This window comes from Helobdella robusta (assembly GCF_000326865.2).
Source record: "Helobdella robusta unplaced genomic scaffold HELROscaffold_16, whole genome shotgun sequence".
Taxonomy (NCBI): domain Eukaryota; kingdom Metazoa; phylum Annelida; class Clitellata; order Rhynchobdellida; family Glossiphoniidae; genus Helobdella; species Helobdella robusta.
Window position 1 is genome coordinate 1,230,194 of NW_008703893.1, and position 25,137 is coordinate 1,255,330.

A 25,137-nucleotide genomic window follows, 5' to 3' on the forward strand; every position below is an offset into this window, starting at 1 on the left:
GCAAAAAGGTTTATTCATCTTGAAAAGAATCATTTCCACTTGGAATACTTAAGAAAAGTATAGTGAGTGGAGTTGGCCTTTTGAGATAATCTCGTGATGGCAACGCTGTCATGTATGCCTATGCACTACACTATGCAGCTCCGTTTGCATAATCACCAATGCATCGAGTGCATACCTGCTCTCTTAAATTCTCTCATTTTCAAATCATTATTTTAAATATTTTCACAATTCTGTAGTAAAATGTTTTAAAGTGTAAGTTATCTTTTAGAGTTTTTCTAATTTTATTATAGTTAGAATTAATTAATAAATCACGCACAACACTTCACTGCATTTCTTAATTTATTTTACTTTTAAATATTAAAATTAAAATTTACTTTGCTTTTGCTGCAGAAATAAGGTAAAGCAGGCCTCGAGAAATTGCAGAAAATAAAAAGTGACGATATTGAAATGGCGTCTAAAAACGCTGAAAAGATTGAAGTTGGAACGATTGAGGTGAAGGTGATACCGTCAAATGGCGCCCCGGAGAAGGCCACACTCCTGACAGTCCAACCTCAGAAATCTATCTTGCCGGTGATGTTTGAAAGATCGGCCAAATCATTTTGGAACCCCAGATTTGATTCGGACGTGTTGGAGAAATATCACAAGGAAATATCACTTCAACAGACACTACGCATCTTTCGGTATGCACTTTTATACGTTGCACTGTCCTGTGCTGCTTGGGCTCTTTTTGTAGGCTTCCATCCCTTATTTGTGCACAACCACAGATGCTTCCTCATTGGTTTGTTAGCATTGTTTGTAAGCGTGGTTGTTATCTTCATTATTTCCTTCACCAAATATTATGGGAAAACTCAGACTGGACTGTCAGTTGTGCTGGCATTTGTCCTAAGTCTCTTCAGTTTGATTTTTTATTATCGTGCTTCTGAGGGTGACATGTCATTCGTTGCTATTTTTATTGGCTGTGTTGAGATTATTCTCTTGATTTACACATTCATCCCCATGCCAATGTTTTTCTGTCTGGCAATTGGAGTGGTGTACTCAATCATATTTGAGGTTTTGTCGGCCATCTTGACTCCAATCAATAATGTCTACTACATAATTGGACGTATTTTGTTGCATATTGCCATTCACTCTCTGGGAGTTCACTTGTTTGTGATATCCCAAGTGAGACAGAGGAGCACTTTCCTGAAGGTGGGTCAGTCAATCAAGTCAAGAAGAGATGTGCAAACAGAGAAACAGTTCAAACAAGACATGATTCACTCTCTTATGCCTCCGAAAGTTGCTCAAGAAGTCATGAGTTCTCGTGATCCGAAGGGAGGTTCAACAGGAGATGGCAATGAAAAGACTCCCCAAGTTCAAATGGGTCTAGGTGGGGGCCCAATGACATTTCGTTCTTTCCACATGTCCAAGATGGAAAATGTCAGCATATTATTTGCAGATATTGTCGGGTTCACTAAGATGAGTTCCAACAAATCAGCAGAGCATCTGGTCAGTCTGTTGAGTGATCTCTTTGGCAGGTTTGATGATATCTGCTACAAGTGTGGCTGTGAAAAAATTAGTACACTTGGGGATTGCTACTATTGTGTGTCTGGATGTCCCGAACCTAGACCCGACCATGCGAGGTGCTGTGTGGAGATGGGGCTGTCCATGTGCATTGCCATCAAACAGGTATGTTGACTTATGCAGTTTTTTGAAATTTATTTGAAGTTTTCATTGATAATATTTTGTGTATTATAGAGAAAAAAAAAGTTATTTTACATATGAAAAAGTGATTCAATGTAGAACTTGCAATGATTTGTTGATTGGTGTACAACATTCATTGGATTGGTGATAATTTATTTGTTTGCAAAATTTGGTCTAATCACTAATTGTCAAACATTTTTATAATTTTTAATTATAACTGATATATTTAAAATTTCCCATGCATTTATTTGTATTCAAGATTTTGATAACATTTTCACTTCATCTCATTCTTCGTCATCATCATCAACATCAACAATAGCCATGCATGTAAGTAGAGATAACCTAAGCAATTGATAATAACAAAGGGATGTTTTTCTATTTTTAGCTCAACAACAAAACAACGTCATCTGCAAAATAACCAGTAGCTGTGTTTTACAATACAATACAATAACAGTAAACAAAATTGTAACGATGATAATGTAATAATAATAATAATAATAATAATAATAATAATAATAATAATAATAATAATAATGATAATAATGATAATAATAATAATAATAATAATAATAATAATGATAATGATAATAATAATATCAGAAAGAGCCATGCAAAGGTAGTAGAAACATAATAGTAGCTTAAATATTTCCATTCTATGCAATCTTATTTTTTTTATTGTGGATTTTATGTTTCTTGAAAATAAAGACTATCTGGTGAAGAATGATGACGACGATGATGATGAATGTGATGACAGGAATGATGGTAATGATGAAAATAGTGTTATTAATAATTATAATGATGGCCGAAGCGCTGATGACGACGACGACGATGATGATGATGAAGAAGAAGTAGATGAATAGATAAACTAACAACATTTTTTTGTTTGTTTGCTGAAATAATATTAGACATTTTGTGCAATTTTTCTCTCTCCTTATAATAGTTTAATGTTAAGGGGTACTTTTATATTTACATTCATGTATATATGTAGGTATATGTGTTTCTACTGATGTATGTTTAGTGTATATTTATACATGTTTGTGTGTGAGTTGTGTACCTAAGATGATATGTTTGTGTGTAATGTACATGTGTGTATAATGTATGCATACAAGCATGTGTAAATAAGATGATATGTTTGTGTGTACGTGCATGTGCGTGTGTGTGTATAATACTTGTGTGTGTGTTTGTGTGCGTGTGTGTGTGTGTGCGTGCTAACCGTTATACAATACTTGGCTGGATACAAAACATGTCAGTTATTTCTTTCTATTCTCTCTACAACTTTGTGTTTTTTCGGCTTGTTGGTATTCATTCATTTTATTTTTTCCATTAATATACTGGGTATGTTTTCCATTAATTCATTCATTCATGCATGCTTGCATGCATGAATTCATATTCATGCATGCATGCATGAATATGAATTATCCATTCATATTCTAATTACTTTTTTTTGCAATTCCTTGCTACCATGGATGAAAAAAAATACAGGAGCGAAAAAATGCAATTTGCAGGTTGAAAGAGTTGCAACAGAAATAATGTTATAAAAATAAATACAAAAAATACCACAACAAAAATGGCGGTATATATATATATATATATATATATATAAATGTTTCATTAATAAAAATAATAATATATATATATGTGTGTGTGTGAATGTGTGTGTAACTTGTGTTATTTGTATACAACAACTTTTGATGTAGATAGAAGCTAATGTGGTAAGATGATAAAATGATAAATATCTTATACTCTTATACTTAATACTGGATGAATAGATATCTATCATTGATATATAATAACTTGATACAGGCATCTAAGTTATATCTTTGTACTGATATCATAGTTGATACCTTTTGATAAGGATTGACTGATGTTTATTTAGATATCAATATGTAGAAATAATGATCTATTCTCACTTATTAATCCTCACTAAGATGAATTCAGAGCTAAGAATAATAACAGGAAGAACTTGTGTGTTGTAGCATCACAAACATTTGCTTTTTATAGACAGATGATCTCTTCGAATATATATATAATTTTTCATTGTCATTGTTCAATATTGATAACATTTTGATGATGTATATCATTGATGATATATATCATCATTTCTATCAACATCATTTTATGATATTATTATTATTATTATTATCATCGTCATCAAGTTAATTAATCTCGAATACAATTGTTATTGCCCTTTTATGTTCTACTATTACTGCATTGCTAATGATTATTGTAGCCATTATCGTTGTTGTTGGAACATTCACTGTGTGAAATATCATTATCATCATCATCATCTCATCATCCTCCTCATCATCCTCCTCCTTTTCTTCGTCATCATCATCATCATCATTAACAGCAACAACAATAGCAACAACATTATTATTGTTGTTTCTGCTGTTGTCCATTTTCATTACTGCTGTCATCGTCGTCGTTATCATCATCGTCATCAGTACTGTCATTATATCATCGTCATCATCGCCATTACCACGTCACGTCATCATCGTCATCAGTACGACCACCTTCGTCATCATAATGAATGGCGGCTTGTCGCTTAGAATTAAAAGCTCATCTCTTGCTAACGTCCTGCCGATAATAGCCGCAAAGACTTTGTAAATATTTTATAACATGTTTTTTGTGGCGTCATTTATGGCATCATCATTAGTTATATTACCTGATTATATTAACGTTGTCGTTATTATTATTATTATTATTATTATTAACATCATCATTACAAACATCATCATTATTACCGTTTTCATCATCATTACAAATGCGTGCACCATCATCGTTTGTATCATTAACATTAGCGTCATCACCAGTTGCATTATTATCATCTTGGACATCGTTTAACGTTATCATCTTCATCGTCAACTTAATCATATTTGTGATTGTTATGGTCGTCTTCTTAATCTACCATCAATTTTGTCAGCTGGCATCAGACAAGCAACATAATACACAGCTTAAATAATATAATTGCTCCACTCATCAAATCACATCACTTGCTTGCTTGCTGAACATCCAATCAATTTTTTTATCTATCAACCATTCAACCATCTAACCAACTAACCAACCAACCAACCATCCAACCAATCATTAATGTTTCCTACCGACCACTCAGTCAACCAACCAACCAACCAACCAACCAACCAACCAACCAACCAACCAACCAACCAACCAATCAACCAACCAACCAAACAACCAACCAACCATGTTTCGTTCATGGTTGTCCATTAAATTAGGTTAGGCTGTACACATTCACACACGTAGACGATACACAAACTAATAAATAAATATGATGAGTGAATGATTGTACAGTGTGTACACACACGCATACACATGCATGCCGTTTATGTGCGTGCATACACTTGCTACTGTAGGCTACTGTAATGATGAGTGTGTGTAGGTGTACTCATATACAGTACACACACACAACACAGACAGGTATCCATGCATCCATAATTCTGTTTAATTTCGTTTCGTTATACTTTTATATGAATAAATAATTATATGGACAAATAATTGGACAAATAAATGTATTCATCTAATTATTTATTTATGTTCTATTTTCAGTCAAGTCTATTGGTCTATTATTGTTCATAAATGACATTTCAACAATAGCAATAATGAGAGAGAGAGAGAGAGAGAGAAAGAGAGAAAGAGAGAAAGAGAGAGAGAGAGAATGCTTATGACGTAGAAAAAGCACATAGCAACAGAAAAAACAGCCTAATTATAACCGCACAAAAATATAGCTGACCAAACGTTTCAGCAAGTAATGGCAATAGCTTTGGCGAATGCAACAAAGCGACAACAATGCTGAAAGTCAGTAGAACAATGCGCCATTGAAGGTAGTGGCCCTACAGCACAGCAACATTACAACCGTACCATGGACTATGAACTGTCAATTTACTCTACGCAAATGTTACGCTCGCACAAACTCACAAACGCAAATGTACAACAGCATACAAACACTGGCATGCGAACGAACTCGCAATGGTTTGATGGTTACACTGACACTTGAATTAAAACAGTGCCTTGACTGTAGACACACCACTTATTGAATTTTGGCACATACGCATAGATACAAACGCCATTCTTGGATGCGGACACTACTGAAATTCCAAGTACAAACACGCATACTTGGATACAAACGAGCTACACGACATTTGAGCTTACAAGTAGACGTTTATTTAGATGCAGTTTACAAACATGACTATTGTACAAGCACACACACAAAAACTCATCTCAACACCATAAACCCACAGTTTGCACGCACACACATGCACAGATACTAACCCATAGACAACACGCACACGCAGATACAATCCGAAAAACAGGACACACTTAGAAACAGCTTCAACTGATCAATATTCTTGCGCTGTCTACTTCAGCACATATTCGAGCATACAACCACAGACACAACACGCGTACGAAACCGGCATACACACACACATACACACACACATACGCATTTGCACCTGCATACCCAGATATACACATCACACACATACATGCACATACACACACGCTGATGTAGTCTTGTATCTAATAATAATAATGACAACAGTGATTATAATAGTGCGAGTTTTTTTAATCTAGGCTAGCGACGCAGGTTCGAACACACATCCTCAAATGTACACACATATCTGGCATCTACGTACATCAGACGCGTAATTGTATGTGCAATGTACGAGAACATTTACATACATTTTTTGCGCACATCTCCATGTACTACAAATTTTTTACGCATGTTTATACTTATGCGAATCAGCGCATATATTTTAAAAATACGCCAGTATAATTCTTTATACACCAGCATGTCTGAGCCATTGCTTATTCATAAACATCATACCTAGCGTATAAATAAAGGTCAAACGTCTTAAAACAAAATCGAAAATCAATGTTATGATGGAATAAAGTGTGATCTATTTAAACTGCTTAATGTTTAAGCTACGTATATTTGCGTGGGACGTTTAAATAAAGAGATAAATAAATAAATTTAAATATTATGTTGATCGATTGAAACTTTTATTTTCAAAAGTGCTTAGACATCATCTGTTTGATATCAATTATTGCAAATAGACTTTGTTTATTTATAAAAATATCTTACTCCTTTGTAATGTAAAATTTTTTGTTGTGTTTTGTAAAAATATCGCGCATTGATAAGGTTGGGTCTGTAAGATGCATCGGCATCCTCTCTTTAACAGCATCACTTGTCTTACATCATTTTGCAGTTTCGTTTTCAATCTACTCCAGATCTTCTCATCTTTTTCCCGTCACATTTCCGTTCAACTTGCCTATGTCACCTTAATAGGCATGAGTGAACCGGTTCAATGAACAAACTGTATTGGTACAGATAATGGTAATCAAGATAGGGTAACATAATTAGACAGTCAGTAAACCCAAACTGTGTGTATAAATTAGTGATAGATAGCTATGTGCAATACACCACACACACACACACACACGCACACACAACACGCACATTTACACACAACACGCACTCACAAACGCACACACACACACAACGCACACACACATGATAAAGGATTAAACAAAAGTTAGCATCACCTAGAGGACCAGTGGGCAGTGACTTACTTGAACGTTAATTGATATGTGGTAATGCTGTTGGATTGTTTGCCTCTTTCAAATATTTCAATCGCTGCTAAACACGGCTCTATTGAGATTTTATTGAATTTCATTCAGGCATAAATACGTACCTGCATTCATGCATGCCTCTGTTTACGTATATTTGCATTCATGCATATATATGTATATACATACACACAAACACACACACATATACATACATACATACACATGCATACCCGTATTGTATAAAATTATTCAAACGCATTGTTTATAGTTCTGCATTCGATCACGTCTCATTTTATGACCCAATGCATATTTCAATGAAAATTTTTCCTTGGGGTTCGTGGTTTTCTTGAATGTAAATTTCTCTCTCTCTCTCTCTCTCTCTCTCTCTCTCTCTCTCTCTTAATTCCTTCATATATGTAATTTAAGATGTTAATAATGTTGGAAAACACATGTGCCCGCTTATTTATGTGTCCTATATGTTTATGTATATGTGTATATTTGTGTGTTTGTGTGTGTGTTGTGTGCCTTTGTGTATGTGTACGTGAAGGTCATTTTACGTGTGTGAGAGCACAATATTTTTGCTACGCAGTGTTTTCACTGTTAAAAAAGACCAAAAAATTTGATTTTTTAAGTGTAGTTTTTGGATTTTACGTTGGAATTTTTTGCTGAATTCAACTAAAAATGTTTTTGTACTGAACTTCCTTTGTTTTTGATTTTTTTATTTATTTAAATTTATTCTGGACGTGAGGCATAGCTGTAGCACAATAACGTAACTTTATTTTTATTATTACTCTTATTTCCATATAATTGATGCATAGAATTGGAACATTTGATACACATATAAATACATTTCGTAAAGATTATAATTGTAGCAGTGGAATATAAATACTTTCATTATATATTATAATTATTTGTTATAAATTTATTTTGCGCGCACACACATACACAGGCTCACATACACAAGCGATACACACGCGTGTACATATTGATTGATACAATTATATATCATAAAAAAATGATTATATATATCGAAAATTGCTTTATAATAATTTCATGATTTCATGCAATGTACAACTTTAAAACGATACAGACTCTTGTATAATTGGTATACACATAAATGTTTGTGCAGTTAGTATGCATACAAATTTGTGTATGGTTTGTATACATACAAACTTTTGTATAGTTTGTATATACATTTTTGCATGCGTGGTAACGATTGTTATGATGATGAGTTAGCATGTATTAAAAATAGCCGTTGTGTTAATTTTTTCATTGATTTTCTGCGAAGAATAATTTTTCTTTCTCTTATTCTACTTTCTTTGTTACAATCTATGTACAACTTGGACGGTTTGATGTATGTAACGTATCTATGTATAACTTTATAATTATTATTGAGAAGATGATGATGGTGAAGAAGATGACGATGATAATTTTAATGGTGATAATGTGATTTTAGTGATTATGGTAATGACATGAAGATGATGATTTTAATGGCAGGTATCCTATCATTTTTTTTTTTTATTAGAATTATTATCTAAATTGAAAACGTTGTTTTGGGGTTTTATCTATTTTTTTGTATTTCGTATTATTTAGTTTTGCCTTTCGATTCAGTTTTCTAATTTTAGGTTTGATTAACTCACTCCTTCGTTTTTTTCATTTTCCCCAGTTTTTTTTCATTTTCTTCGTTAATTCCTTCATTAATACACTTCTTAGGCATATTCTTTTTATTCATTCATTCATTTATTCATTCATTCATCCACCTATCAGCTGGTAGATAGATAGTAGGAATGATATTTTCTTCTACCAACCCATAAAAGCGGATCCGTAAATTGGAGCAATTTCTTTGGGTTCTTTCTGCACGCTCTGCCTGTTCATTCATTCGTTCGTGTTTATATTTATTTGTTCACGTTTGTGTATGTTTGTCTGCGCGTGTCTGTGTTAGTTTCATGTTAGTTTCATGAGTATTTATAAACATACGTTTACAATATTTTGAAATAACTTTAAAGCATACCAATGACACTTTTTGATTTTATAGTTTTGTTTTTAGAGTTCATATTTTCGTTTTTGTCTGTTTGCTTATTTTTTGCCCCCATATTATTTTATATTTCATCTAATTAGTTTCCCTATAAATGTATCTTATTTTCTTATAAATTTTTTTGGTTTAATTCCGATTTTACTGCTTTTGTTAGCATTTGGTTCGTTTTTTGTTCGTCTGTCTGTATGTATGTCTGTCTATATGTACGAATCATAACCATCATCGTCATCATCATTATCATAATAATAATAATAATAATAATATTCGTCATCATCCTCATCATCATCATTTTAACTAGAATATTGATTGATTGAGATTCAATGATTGAGAAGATAGATCTTAAAACAAGAGAGTGAAACTATTTTATTCATCTTCATCTATATAACACTAATAACAATAATAATAAAAATAATAATAATAACAATAATAATAATGTTTTGATGATAATGGTAATAATTGTTTGGACTATGATTGATAACATAATAGCCAGAGGATTATTATTATTTTTGTTATTATTTTTATTACAACAACAATTATTATTATTATTATCGTTATAACAAAAATAATAATAATAATTATAATTTTTATTATTAATTATTATTATCTTTTGATGGTTAAGATGATGTTCATGGTAATTTCCATGCACCTATAAATAAGTATTTCAAGAGCTGCACTACTGCTACTACTACTACTACTACTACTACTACTACTACTACTACTACTACTACTACTACTACTACTACTACTACTACTACTACTACTACTACTAATACTACTACTACTACTACTACTACTACTACTAGGAGCAGTAATAGCAGTAGTAAAAGTACTGCTAGCTACTGGATTCTTTTCTTTCCTATAAAGATGTAATCGTCACATCATTGAAACATAAAGTTCTCTGTGTGCAAATAATGTCAATGACGGGAGAGAGAGAGAGAAAAAGAGAGAGAGAGAGAGAAAAAGAGAGAAAGGGAGAGAGTAGAAAAAGAGGAAAGTAATGTAGAAACTAAATAGAGCTGAGTAGAACTAAATAACATCAGCCGTATGATAAATCCTATAATAATGAGCGTTAGGCGGCTCTTTTCCTTACTTTATAGATTTTCAAAGCCGAAGTAAACAAGAAAAAAAAGGAATAAAATAACAATAACCACAACAACAACAGCAACAACAACAATAATAATAATAATAATAAGTATTATTATAATAATATTAATAAGAAAATAATAATAATGATATAAGAAATATTTTCAATATTTTATGAAACTGTATCTTATGAATACATCTGTTTCGCTCCTCACTATCACTATCTCTGATGATGGCGATGAAGATGTTGATGACGACGATAAAGATGATGATGACGTCAGGGTGATGATGAAAATTTTGAGGAGGATGAAGAAGATAATGGCAGGGATTATGGCGGTAATGATGAGGATTATAAAGTAGGCAGTGGTTGTTTGCTAAAAGAGTTGTGTTTAGTTAACTGTCAAGAGTATTTTTACATGAACAAACAATCCTTATCTTTCATTTTTTACTTTCTCCCTCTCTCTCCATCTTTCTTCCTCTCTCTCTCTCTCTCTCTCTCTTTCTCTCTCCCTCTACTCATTTTCTCACTATACATGTTTCAATGAGAATGTAGAACACAGCGACATAAATAGAATTGATGTTTCATTTTTTTTTTAAAAAATCCACATTCTCCTTTGAGTACAGACATAAACAAGCAGAAAAACTTGTAATGCATGTAGCTCACAGTACAGCACGGTACTTAGCGTGTTGTACTTTGTTTGTGCCCAATGCCTATTCATGCATCTTTATACCTACACTTACATTCACGTACACACGTGCATTCCTCCATGCATACATTCATTTATGTGTGCGTCTGTGTATACAGTTTCTTGAAGTGCGTTATCAAACGACATCAAATCACCTTCATGTAATACTTATTAAAAGTGATTCTTCCCCACTGGGATTGAACTTTTACCAACGTCACACCACACATGCGTATGCCTCGTCGTTCCACGTCCTGAAGGCCTGCAATTTGTTTCAACTCTCATAGGAATTTTTATCAATAAATTCTCCTTTATTACTCGGTGGTTTTTAATTAAATCTCCTCACCTCAACTTCATTAAATTTGGAAATTTGGCGCCTCTGATAGTTACATGTACAGTACATTACACACTTTCGTACACGCACACACATCAGCATGCACGGCATACATGCATGCATACATACATACATAGATACATTCATGCACTCATACATACATACTTACATACATACATACATATAGACAGACAGACGTATAAACATTCATGCATACTTGCACGCACATATACACACACACACACACTCGCTTTCATAAATGCAAACATGCTTGGGAAGGGTCGAAGTCCATAATATTTTAGCGGAAAAAATTTTATAAAATTGAATTTATGCCGACCAACGCTGACCATCTCGTGCCATTGAGTAATGCTGTTCTACATAAATATAGTGTATGTCAATGTGGCAAGTATTAAACACAAAACTTACTTATTTGTGGACTGGACACAGACTGACTACATCACATCCGCAAACCTATTGATCCAACATATTATTTAAGCATTAAATGTGTATATTCACATTCACTATATACCACTAACCATGTTTGCTGGTGTTATCTAGTGTTATGTGTGTTAGTATTGTTAAGTGTAGTTTGTTAATAATGTATTTAGCATGTTGGAGTAGGTTCGTTTTATGACGTATTAATGTTTGAAACGGTATCCATGTGGTATTGATATGCATCACCATGACCAGCGACACATCTTCAATCTATATGTATGGATCTGCTATGACTACTAACTTACTTAGGATCTAATTTTTCTTATCAGTATTTATTTGAAGGTTGACAGTTGCGTTGGTTTTGTTTTCAGTTTGTTGATGTAAAATGATGATAGACAGATAAAATGATGAAATTCGTATGGCGATAATCCGAATGATAATGTTTACTGATTATAAGTTGAACATTTACTAAAGATGTGATGTCTAAAAAGTGACTAAAAATGACTAACTGATGAATTGACTGAAATATTTTGATGACAAAATGTTAAGTCTGATGTTGCTACTTGTTGTTTCAAGCAAGCTGTATGAATATTTTACTCTGAAAATTTTATTTCAATCTCACTGTCTCTTTGCAATTTGAAATTTAGTTGTAAAACCTTGCTCCGGTGACAACCATAAATAAATAATGACGCAATTTAAATGGTATTTTATAACGTTTTTCTTCCTTCAAAAAATTTAACCTTGGTTATGTGTGGCTTGTCGACATTTACATTCACACAAACATTTGCCCTATGTGACATTGATGTGTTTAAGCTGTGTGTATATGTGTGTGTGTGTATGTGTGTGTAACATTATGTAAGTATGTGTGTGTTTGTGAGTGTGCGTGTGAATTACTGCTATTATACAACGTCTTACCCGCTGTTCAGAAGAATTTGTTGTATTGATTGTATATTCTTCTACTCACACACAATATACACACGTACATGTGCACTCACATACACTCACGCACATAGAAACATGAATTCATCATTATACAGTAACAATATGTAAACATCAAGTAAATACATGCGCGTGTGTGCACGTGTGTTTGTGGTTAGTAATTTTATACTCATTAATCATATGGACAGTATTTGTATAATTTATAATTGTGTGTAACGATCATGATGTGGCATATGATTGTAAATGTATCCGGCATTATATAAGGTATTTGTACCTGTGGGTAGTATTCTATAGGTAGTAATTGTATTATAAGATTATTATTATTGAGAGTAATTTATACTGAAAGTAATTTTTATACTACTTGCTGATGGGTGATATTAGTAATTTTGTTTCTTAGAAGTACGGTACATGTTGGCTGGCTGGCTGCCTACCTATATATTTTCAGGCCATACATCTTTCTTATGATATTAAGCCGAGAGTAATTTGATAATTAAATACTTAGATAAGTTAATTTACAATTATATACATAGATAATTAATTAAATAAATTATTAAATAAATTAATAAGTGATATAATAAATAAATTCATATTTGCTTTATCAATTTATTTTTATTTTAACTGGACTGTAGGTTGAAAATGTAGAAATTTAATGAATTTTGTGAAATTGTCTTCTGCTTTTAGTGTGCAACTTTAAGATATCTTTGATAAAAAATAATAATAATGGTGATAACGATGGAATAAATATTGGTCTTTAGGGCTGCTACCACTATTGCAATCATCATTATTTCATCATCTCGATCATCATCAGCTTAGCATCATTATTTCTTCATCCTAACCATCATCTGCACTGCACCGTCGTCATCTTCGTCCTTGTCTAAACTTAGCTGTTTCAGACAGAATGGTTTTTCACCAGTAAAAAAAATTTGTAATTTCATTGGTTTTGTTCTCTTCTTGTTCTTTGTTTTTTTTTGTGTCTATATATAAAATAATAAAAAATTAATTTCCCGAACGTGGTGTCATTAAATTAGCATCATCCAACAACTCTCTTTTTCACTCTTTCTCTCTTTTTTTCTTTCTCTCTTTTCTCTCTTTTTCTCTCTCTTTTTCTCTCTCCTCTCGTGCTATTCTCTCCTCTCTTGGGTAATTGTAACAAACAGCTTTCCATTGGACCTAAAATGTAGATGGCTTATCTTATCTTAGGTACACACACAGCTTAGCCAAGTATTTAATATAGGGAACTTATATAGTATTAATAGTAGGCTGTGGTGTTTGTATGTGTGAACATGAACATTTTGTGTGTGTGTGTAGGTGTATGAATGTGTGTAGGTGTGTGAGTGTGTGTAGATGTGTTTCTTATGTGTGGCTATCGCAAACGTGTTTCATATCAAGTGCATATCAACTCAGCTTTTTTTTGTTCTGCGACTATATGTATGTGCGTGTGTGTGCGCATGTATGTGCGTGTAAGAACGTGTGTGTGCATGTATGTACGTGTATGAGCGTTTCCGTGTAAATGTGTCAGAAGGTGTTAGCCTGGAACTGAATAGAACTAGCGGACAATAGTGGATGTGATTGTTTTAATATTATGTTTATTTCTGTTGAGCCATTAAGACTGAACTAATAATAGTTATGATGATGATGATGATGATGATGATGATGATGATGATAATGATAATGATGATGATGATGATAATGATGATGATGATGATGATAATGATGATGACGATGAAGATGACGACGATGGGATGCATGAAGAGAGTTCCATGATGATTTCAATGACACCGACGATACATCATCTGCATCTGACAGTTCGACTGCACAACAATTTATCTCTCCGAGAACACCAAGACATTTTTAAATGTTAGCAAGCACACGTTCACTCACTATCGCTCAAATAACATCCACGTACACAAACGTGTAGCAAGCACATACACCAGACACGCACGTACAAGTCTTCATTGTCATACAAATGTTTTTTCTTTTTCTCTTTCACACACACACACACACACACACATACTTCACACACTTCACTCACACACACACTTCACACACACACAGACTCAAAAATTTTATTGTAACCACCAACAAACAGTTTGACGAAGACCACAAAGAAGAAGTGAACATGCGTGTTGGCGTGCACACGGGGACAGTCCTCTGCGGATTGGTTGGCACGAGGAGGTTCAAGTTTGACGTGTGGTCTCACGATGTTACAATTGCAAACTCCATGGAATCTGAAGGCAGGCCTGGTTGCGTGCACATCTCCGACTACACGTACAAATTTGTGAAAGATGATTATGTTGTTGAGAAAGGAGAGTCAGTACCAGGTTCGTTGGTTGGTTGGTCGATTTGTTGGTTAGTTAGTTGGTCGATTGGATGATTGGTTGGATGGTTGGTTGGATGGTTGATTGGTTGACTGATTGGTTGTTTGGTTGATTGGCTGAGGGGTTTGCTTGTTAACGAGTATTTGATAGGTGGATTAGTTGATTGAATGTTTTTAAAAGTTTAGAGGCAGATTGATTGATTAATTTGTTGAGTGGTTAATAGCATTGCAACTGATGGATGATTGGGGTGATGTCTGGATAGTTCTCGAGGAAATGCAAATGGTCTTGAAATAATTACATCAATGTAGAAATAATTTAATCTCTAGACAGCGGTAATTGTTGCAAATTAATTTAAAACCAGAAAAACTTTAGCCCTTAGTACACTTTCTATTTTGCGTGAAACATTAATCTTTCTTTTTTCTCCATTTTCTCCACTTTTTTTTCTTTCGTTTCCAAATCTCTCTCACACACACACACACACACACACCACACACATACACAAACAAACAAACACAAACACTCAGACATCAGAGGCCACAAAACGCTCATCGAATGTTTCGACTCAGATACCCAGCAGTACATTGTACAGCATGTTTCCAAGGAAGGAAGTAAGAAAACCGTTGTATTGTATTGTATTGTATATATTGTATGCTGTTCGTACACGTACTGTACACACGCATTAATGCTTTGCGTGTATGTATGCGTGTACGTATGAGTGTATATAAGCGTACGTTTGCACATATCTGCACATACGTGTTATTCTAGGTACGTGGGCGTTAATGTACTTATATACGCTAGCTAATGCACTTATCGTGTACAACCCCGAACCTTCTTTTTCTGCTATGTCAAATGTCATGTCATGTCTTTTTTTCATTTTTTTTTTCATTATTTTATTATTTTTGCCGGTAACAGTCTCATCGCAATTGCCATCATCATCATCTACACGAAGGTCATCATCACAAACATCATCATCATCGTCGTCGTCACCATCATCGTCATCATCATCATCAATGGCTTACATTTGGCAAACGAAACGAAACGAATTTTTGTTTAGCAACGAAAATTTTTTTGGCAAGTAAATGTTATCATAAGGCTGACGACAGTAAAATTTAAAGAAAAAATTTCAAATCTGGCCAGCCAAAATTATTGAGGTACGTCTGCATACGCAGTGCATGCAAACAAATATGACCGCTTCCAAAAAGCTCGCTCAATTCATCGATGCCGTTCTTCTTTCGTTTCTACTGGAACATGGTGATGACAAATTATTTGCCTCACTCACTCTATCACTACGGACAAGCTGGCTTCAAATCTGCATTCTCTTTTTAATATGATAACCATGGTAATGCCATACCTTACCGGTAAAAACATCAAAGTTTATACAAAGTTTACAAGCTTATATGTCCGTACATTTGCATGTCTGTTATGTTGATGAATCTATATGTATGTATTGGTGTGTGTGTGTATGTGTTTATATATGGATGTGTGTTTTTATTGTTGGATTGTTGGTTGTTAATGGCCGATGAGACTGTGGTTACTCTACCGTTTATGATGTGTGCTGAAGTGCATTTGCAGCACATGAACAGTTACAGTGCGTACTGTTTGCTGTTTATAATATAAGCAGCGTCAGTTCTTGCTTGAGTTAGTTAGATGTTCTGTTTTTATAATAATAATAATAAAAATAATATTTTACTAGCAGAATAAAGGTAGCTTTGCTTTCACGTTCTATTGTTATCATGATTATTTGTCAGCATATTTTGGTTTGTCAGCTCAATAACACCATCCAAGATCTATAATTTTGTTATTGAATTGTAATAATTCAATACGCACGCACACATTCATGCACACATTCATGCACACGTACACGCACATGCATGCACACACGTACGCGAACGTACGCACACGTACACGCAAACAGTTGTGTTGTGTTGGTAGTGATGTGTGGAGACACGCTGAGATCATTTTGACGTATTTTGTTATGTGAGTATATAAGTAAGTATATAATATACACATGCATACAAAAGTATATACAAATACATTGTAAGTAAATGTTTCTGAGTACGTGTATGTGTGCGTGCCTGCTTTCATGGAAATGTATTTATGTCTGCATGTACTTTATAGTGCACACCTAATTGTACGAGTATTTTCTCATGGTATTATTACGATGTTACAAGTATAATGACTTTGATGACCTTGATGACCCTGATGGACCTTATGACTCTGGGTGTATTATTCGTACAAGATTAAAAAAAGAATAACATTCGCTAATTATTTTTCTGTTAAAGGGTAACATTAATGACCATTTGCTGTTCTTACTGGTTGGAGAGAGGAAAAAAAATTATTAAATTGTGATTGAAATTCACATGATGATGGTGATGAGCATGATGAAATAGGCTGACTGGGATGGATGCGATTAAAATGGTGGTGGCAAAAATATGTTGACGATGATGATGACAGAAATTGGAGAATTTCATGACAATGACGGTGATGATGATGATGATGACGATGATTGTACGACAGAGATGACGATGATGATGATGATGACGACGATGATGACGATGACGATGATTACGATAGCGTGCTGGGTGAAACATATTTCAGAATTTTAATATAATTAATTAATTTTTCTATCTTTTAACAAGGCTGGCTAGATAAAGATAAGAACATGAATAAAATATCCCAGTGTGAAATCTATTATTATTACTATTATTATTATTATTATTTTATAGCATGCTATTGTTGTTGTTGTTTTTTATTGTTATTGATTTTTTTCACATCATGATGGCTGCCATTAAAGTTATTGTCACCGTTATTGATGTCAGTATCGTTGTTTTTTTAGCGTCTTTTATTACCACGTTCGACGGCGCTACTCCACACAGACTCTCATACTTCATCATCGTCGTCACCAGCGTCATCGTCATTTTTATGACCTTACTTCTTCGTTTCGTTACATTTATCTTTTGGAAAGTTTACAATTTGTCATGGGAGGCCGAAGTTTATTAGTAGCAGGAGGTTGACTCCTCCTCCATGCGTGTACTAGTAAATTTCTGTTCTATATTTCTTAATATTGTTATTATTTGTATTATGATCGTTATCTTCATCCTGGTTACTGTGGCCATCGTCATTGGAGTCATCATCATTCTATCACCCACCATGCAGCAATTGACACATGGTTCATAGTCAGTCGCATGCCACACGTCGTTCCCTTTGTGACTGATGAATCGCTTCAAGTACCGAAGCACTTGACCTCAGACGGTCAAGGTCAAGAAGGATCAAAGGTCGACGGTTCACCAGGAGCTCATCAGGCCAATGAAGTCGACGATGATGTGGGTAGCATTTAGCTTTTTAAAAAAATTTACTTTTTTTCAGTAATTTAATGTTTTTTAAATTTCACTTTATGGATATGTTTTAATGTTTTTAAGATGCGTTTCAACTAAATAATTTGTTGTTATTGAAGGCGAAGAAGTCGACCGTTAACATGGATGCGGGAGGTTAAGCATTGATATTTTCCAATATGTATCTTCATCACCGTGCACATTATTGTTATTTTCTATAAATTATCCCTATTTTATTTCACCGCCATTCATTAACCACCTCAGAATGACAATTGAACACAAAAACATTATGAATGGCATTATATATTTTTCATGTATCCATTCTTGAAGTTATAACTTTTCACACATGTTAACGCTACAATTAATTTTTAATGAATGGTTTTACATTTTTATATAACATTTCAACGATTCACCGATTACCTCTGCCTTCAGATGCAGCGGAAATATCAAGTCACTTACTGCCGCTAGATGGCAAGCCAGCTGCCGTGGACCTGCAGACGAAGGTCGACCGCGAGTTGATCGACTGCATGAAATCCTGCTCGGAGCTGCAGACCTACCTCTACAGGCCTCCCATCAACAGGTTCACGTTGAACTTCACCGATCCTGCTCTCGAACGTGAATATAGAAGACATTGTTTGGATGATTTGAACACTTTGGTGTCCACTATACCGGCGTCCCTTTCCAAAACTGATGATTCTTGCGCCGTTAAAAGTCGTGCTTTGCCGCATTTTACAAATATGTTTGATCTTGTTATGGGTCTGGTGTTTTTCTTATTGGTTTCCTTGGGCTGCATTTGTTGCTTGCCAGTTGGAATACCTTTCTGGCTGGCTTTCGGACTGTTTTTGATCATTTTGTTCTTTTTAGTGTTGTTTGCCGCTTCTCATTCATTCTCTTCAAGGTTTCAGTCTACTTGTTTGAAATCTGTTAATAAAATTCTGTCGGGCTGGCTAATTCGCCACAGCGTGCACATTTCTGTGGCAGCCTACCCTGCCATCGTTTGTTTACTCTCGTTCAGTTGCACGTTGAGTAGTACAAGTAGTGGAATCGTCTATATAGCTCCGAACGATACAACTTATGATGATCCAAAAAATCTTGGTGTACCTCCACTCAACAGAGCAACGGTGGACGAGATATTGTTCTGCATTCTCTTCATCAGTTCTCTCATTCACTTTGCTAACTTCACTCTCATTAGTTCTTGGATCAAAACTCTGGTGGCGTCGGTACTGGGCGCTCTTCTTCTGCTGCTCGTCTTCCTATCCGTCTGTTGTGACGAGACTCTCACCAGATTTTCAATATTATCCGATGTTTTTAATAGCGGTCTCAGAAATATTACTACCACTTTTAGTCCGCTGGCTACTACGCACTTGTTCACTACCCACGCCAATCTTACCCCGGTAGAAATCGATACAGGTTCTCTCTTTTCCTGGTTCAAGCATCATCCCATATTAGCGCATGAGCTGATATTAGTGGTTCTCTTGCTGCTACTCCTGATCGCCATCATCAACTACGACATGGAGGTTGGATACAGGTTGTGCTACCATGGCGACTTTCAGGTCGGTTCTTTGTTTCGAAAATTATTTTTCGTGTTTTAGTTTATAAGAATTTTACTTAGTCAGCCTCATTTTCAAATAGCTTGAATAAATGCTTTGTTCTTTATGAAGTTTTAGTAATTTGATAAAAACTTGAAAATAACCATTCAGCACTTGCTCATAAATTCACTAAAAGGTGGCTAAAGATCGTAAAACAATTTTGAAAGAGAAGGAGCAAGCCGATTGGTTGTTGCACATCATTGTACCTGAACATGTGGCTGAACAGTTGAAGCACAACAAACATTACTGCGAGAACCACAAGGACGTTGGCGTCATATTCGCCAAGATATCGAACTTTGAAGATTTTTATGATGAGTCCTACGAAGGAGGTAGGCTCGTCTTCATGCCGTCAATTTCAGCAATTATTTTTCTAGCAAATATGTGTTGTTTATTTAAGATATTCATCATGTTAGTTGTTATCATTCCATTTACTTTTGAATGAATTGCTTTATAACGTTGAATTTCGGTAAAAATGTTTTTTAACACTAGGCAAAGAATATTTGCGCGTGTTGAATGAGATGATGGGAGACTTCGAAGAGTTGTTCGATCTCCCACAGTACAAAGATGTTGAGAAGATCAAAACCATCGGCAGCTGTCTCATGGCTGCTTCTGGACTCAACCCGAGAACGCGCAAACAGGTAGCTGCTACTTTTTCGTCTCTTTCTTTGCCTCTGCGGTTTTCAATCTCAAATACGTTTTTTCGGATTTGATGGTATTTTATGGGGTAAACTTTAATTTTTTATTTAAATAGATTTTTGAATATTATAAATCGTGTAAGTCATTTGTCTAGCACGTCAGTGCATGTCTGGATGCAGACAATTAAAACTTGATAGGGATGAACCTTTTAATGATCATAACATCCCTCTCTCTCTCTACCTCGAAAGAACAAAGACCCAGACGCCCACCTGTACGCACTGATCGACTTTGCAATGGCCATCATAAAAAAGGTGGAAGCGTTCAATCGCGACATCTTTAACTTCAACTTCGAGATGAAGATCGGCTTCAACTGTGGCGAGGTGACGGCGGGAGTCATCGGCACTGAGAAGTTGCTGTACGACATCTGGGGTGATACCGTCAATATTGCCAGTCGTATGTACTCCACTGGCGAACATGATAAGATACAGGTACGTACCTTGTTACTCTGTCATAATAATCTGCATGGTCCTATGTGTAGACGGTCAAATTTGAAGCTGTTGATGGAATTGTGAGAATTTGTAGAGATTTCTTTACTAAATTACCCATTACTTTTTTTGATTAACTAACACTTCCATATTATACAATTTTTTCGTCAAGGTAACTGAAGAAATTGCAAACCGATTGTCCTCCAAGTTTGACTTTGAGTTCAGAGGTCAGACGTACGTCAAGGGCAAAGGTGACATGAATACCTACCTTCTGGTTGATAAGAAGAAGGGGGCGACGTGGGGCTAGGTCGTCTCACGGGTGCGATTGTTTAATGCAAAGAGAATGATTGGTACTCACTCAAGATGTATCACTTAATTACGATTTGACTGTGTATATCATTTTTTATCTTTTGTCCGTTAATTTATGTACTTGTCTATTCATTTGACATTTCTTTCATTTGTGAAAAATAAGCTATAATAAGAGATAAATTATTATTGTCACTATGTTTAGTTATTTATTTATTCATTCATTTATTTATTTGTTTATTTATTTAATTACCCATTAATTTATTTGTTTTTATAAATTTGTATTTTCACACATATTATAATACACGAACAGTTAAATGAACGTAACGAATGAAAAAATAGATGAATAGAACACACACACACACACGCATACACGCACGCACGCACACATACACGCACAATAAATATATATATATACAAATATTTAATTATATCAAAGAAATGTTAAACACAATGTTTATGTGCAAACTATATAGTCTCTACGCATTACATTAAGTTACACAATCACATTACACTTTACACATCACAAAGTTACTGCACACACATCCACACGCACACACACACACACCCACACACATACACACACACAAACAGGTTTTTACCTTCATCTTTAACCATTCAGTAAAAATTCTTTTATAAACTATTTTTACGATCATGGTGTGTGAAGTTTTAAACTTTTTGCTTAATAATATAGCTGCCATGCTAGGCACAGTTCAACCGTTCACTTGTTTTACGTAGAATATTTTCAATGGAACTTTTATTGGTCTCTTCGTTTGAGTGGAAAGAAATATTATTTTTACGTTTTATTTTCATTTCTGAATTTTCGAAAATCTCATTTTTTGATTTGATTTTTAATATTAAATTAATTAATCAATTAAAGAAGTAATTTAAAAATGAATAAAAATAATTAATATATATATATATATATATATATATATATATATATATATATATATATATATATAACACAAGCATATTTGATTGAAAAGTTGTTTTAAAAAATTTTTTTAAAATCTGGAATCACAAATACTGTACTCATAAACGCACACACACACACACACACACACACACACACACACACACACACACACACACACACACACACACACACACACACATATATATATAAAATGAATGACAATTATTGTTTCTTCATTGATGTCGTCACGTGCTTATATTATTGTCGCTATAATTTAGAATATATATATATATATATGTATATATATATATATATATATATATATATGATGTAATCTGTGCGCATATTTTTGCAATTATGGTACGATTAGTAACGATTTTTATGATTTATTTTAACGCTTTCAAACTATAAAAATAGAAAAAAGGAAGTAGAGGGTGATGCTAATAATAATAATAATAATAATTTTTGTTATTATTATTATATTTTGTTGATAATATTTTTTATTTAAATTATTTCTTAGATTGGATTGTAGTTTTATATATAGGCGATTGTTAGAAACATGCATGCATGTATGTATTTATTTATGTATGTGTTTATGTTGTATGTATGTATGTATGTATGCATGTATGTATTTATGTATGTATGTATGTATGTATGTATGCATGTATGTATGTATGTTTGTATGTATGCATGTATGTATGTATGCATGTATGTGTTGTATGTACTTTCTGAATGAAGTTCCATTGGCTCAACGTTTTTTGATTGTTTAATCGATTGATTGATTTATTGGTTGTAGGTTGGTTGATTGGTCTGTTCACTAATTGATTGATTTATTGACTGATTGACAGCTCATTTGACTGAGTGATTGATTGACTTGAATTAAATAAATTTGACGACAGATGAAATCTATTTACCAGTAAGATGACTGCAACTTGCAACTAAAGAATTTTTTAGGTTTTTTAACTTACTAATTTATATATATATATATATTTATATATATATATATATATGTATATATTTTGAAAGAGTTTTTTAATTATGCGATTGAACTCTTTTATCTATTTTAGTTTTTGTTCTTATTTATATATAGACATACATATGTGTGCGTGTATATATAAATATACGTATGTATGTGTGTGTGTGCGTACATGTATATATATATATATATATATATATATATATATATATATATATATATATATATGTAAACGTCTATATATATATTTTGAAGTTTATGGAAAGAATTAATATTTTATTGAAACATGTTCCCTAGATTTTTTTAGCTCGAATACACACACACGCGCGATGTGTGTTTTATTTTTTAATAATCTCTTCGTTCTTATGTGTCACTAATATATGAATTTAGTTTTTTCTAAATTGCGAGACAAGAATGATCACTACAATTTTAATTTAGGGTCACGATTTTATCCGTTATTTGCGATTATAAATGATTATATATATATATATATATATATATATATATGTGGGTAATAGACCATAATTTTTACATTTTTACATATATATATATATATATATATATATATATATATATATATATATATATATATATATATATGTTTTATTCATTCATTCATTCACTCATTCATTCATTCATTCACTCTTTCACTCATTCATTCACTCATTCATTCATTCATTCATTAATGAACAATGATTTTATCACAATTATGTATATTTTCTACACCTAGCAGTTTGTTTGTTGAATGAAGTTAACAGATTCTTATTTTGCTTCTTATTTGCTGGCTATTATATATATATATATATATATATATATATATATATATATATATATATATTGATGATATATACTGATGATATATAATGATGACGATAATGATGATAATGGTACTTTATTTCTCAATAAAAATGATATCTGCGTTTTTCATACAGTTTTTTATGTTACATTGTGCATTGTGTTTTTCTTCTAAAGCCGTATTAATATTATTCATCCGATTTGTCTCGTTCTAATAGCTGTTCTAATAGATATTAATTTATTGTGTGTTTGTTTGTATTTCTCCCCCCTCTCTCTCTCTCTCTTTCTCCCTCTCTCTCTCTCTTTCTCTTTCTCTCTGTGTGTGTGTGCGTGTGTGTTGTGTATCTTTAACACGTGTGTTAAATATCTGTGCCATAGTTCGTACTCAAAAAGACCACGATAGATTAAAAAGATAGATCTTTTAATTATCATAAATTTAGTTGCATATATCATCTGTAACACATGGGCCTTGTATGTATCATTTAAGTACCATACTAGTGTGTCATGTACGTCAGTATCTTAAAGGTTTTATGTACAAATATCACATTGGTATGGTATGATATTTGTATATCGCAACTTTAAGTGCTATTTGATTATGATATCAAGCAGGTATCTGTTATAGTAGGCGTGTTGAAGGTATCGTTTATAGATACCTTTTTAAAGTATCTAACAGGAATTTAAGTATCATATATAAGTTGTATGTTTAAATTATCGTAGGGATGTTTGACGAAGTTAGTAGTAAGCTATTTACGAAAAAAACTATTAGATTCACATAATTTTGATGATATTTAATATTTTTAAGAGAGGAAAACTGATTGAAAGTAATTTTACAATGTAACGTGTATATTTATATATATATATGTCAATCCAAATTAAAAAAAAATCTAATGATGTACATATTATCTTTTTAAGTGTATGATACACTTGATACTTTTACTTAGAAACATACATAAAAATGTATTATCATATATATCCATGGATACCCATTATTTTTTTTCAAAAA

The 25,137-nt window shown here is 33.3% G+C and overlaps 2 protein-coding genes across 2 annotated transcripts; both read left to right on the forward strand.

Annotated features, from left to right (window-relative positions):
* Positions 1-447: 447 nt before the first annotated feature.
* HELRODRAFT_75273 (hypothetical protein) lies at positions 448-15,152 on the forward strand (the record flags this gene model as incomplete). Its single annotated transcript, XM_009015496.1, has 2 exons — positions 448-1,665; positions 14,868-15,152. The coding sequence occupies 2 exons, from the start codon at positions 448-450 to the stop codon at positions 15,150-15,152; spliced, it is 1,503 nt and encodes a 500-aa protein (XP_009013744.1).
* Positions 15,153-19,882: 4,730 nt separating this feature from the next.
* Positions 19,883-21,854, forward strand: HELRODRAFT_98136 (hypothetical protein). The gene is made up of 5 exons (XM_009015497.1): positions 19,883-19,981; positions 20,154-20,346; positions 20,507-20,655; positions 20,902-21,141; positions 21,311-21,854. Exons 1-5 carry the CDS (start codon positions 19,940-19,942, stop codon positions 21,443-21,445), a joined length of 759 nt encoding a protein of 252 aa, XP_009013745.1. The 5' UTR covers positions 19,883-19,939; the 3' UTR covers positions 21,446-21,854.
* The last annotated feature ends 3,283 nt before the right edge of the window (positions 21,855-25,137 follow it).

Bases quoted from the DNA above. Each gene is read 5' to 3' on its own strand.
- HELRODRAFT_98136 (XM_009015497.1), top strand. From the start codon at position 19,940: ATGGAGGTTGGATACAGGTTGTGCTACCATGGCGACTTTCAG. The intron at 19,982-20,153 runs GTCGGTTCTTTG...ATTCACTAAAAG, and splicing joins GCTACCATGGCGACTTTCAG to GTGGCTAAAGATCGTAAAAC. The intron at 21,142-21,310 runs GTACGTACCTTG...TTTTTCGTCAAG, and splicing joins GCGAACATGATAAGATACAG to GTAACTGAAGAAATTGCAAA.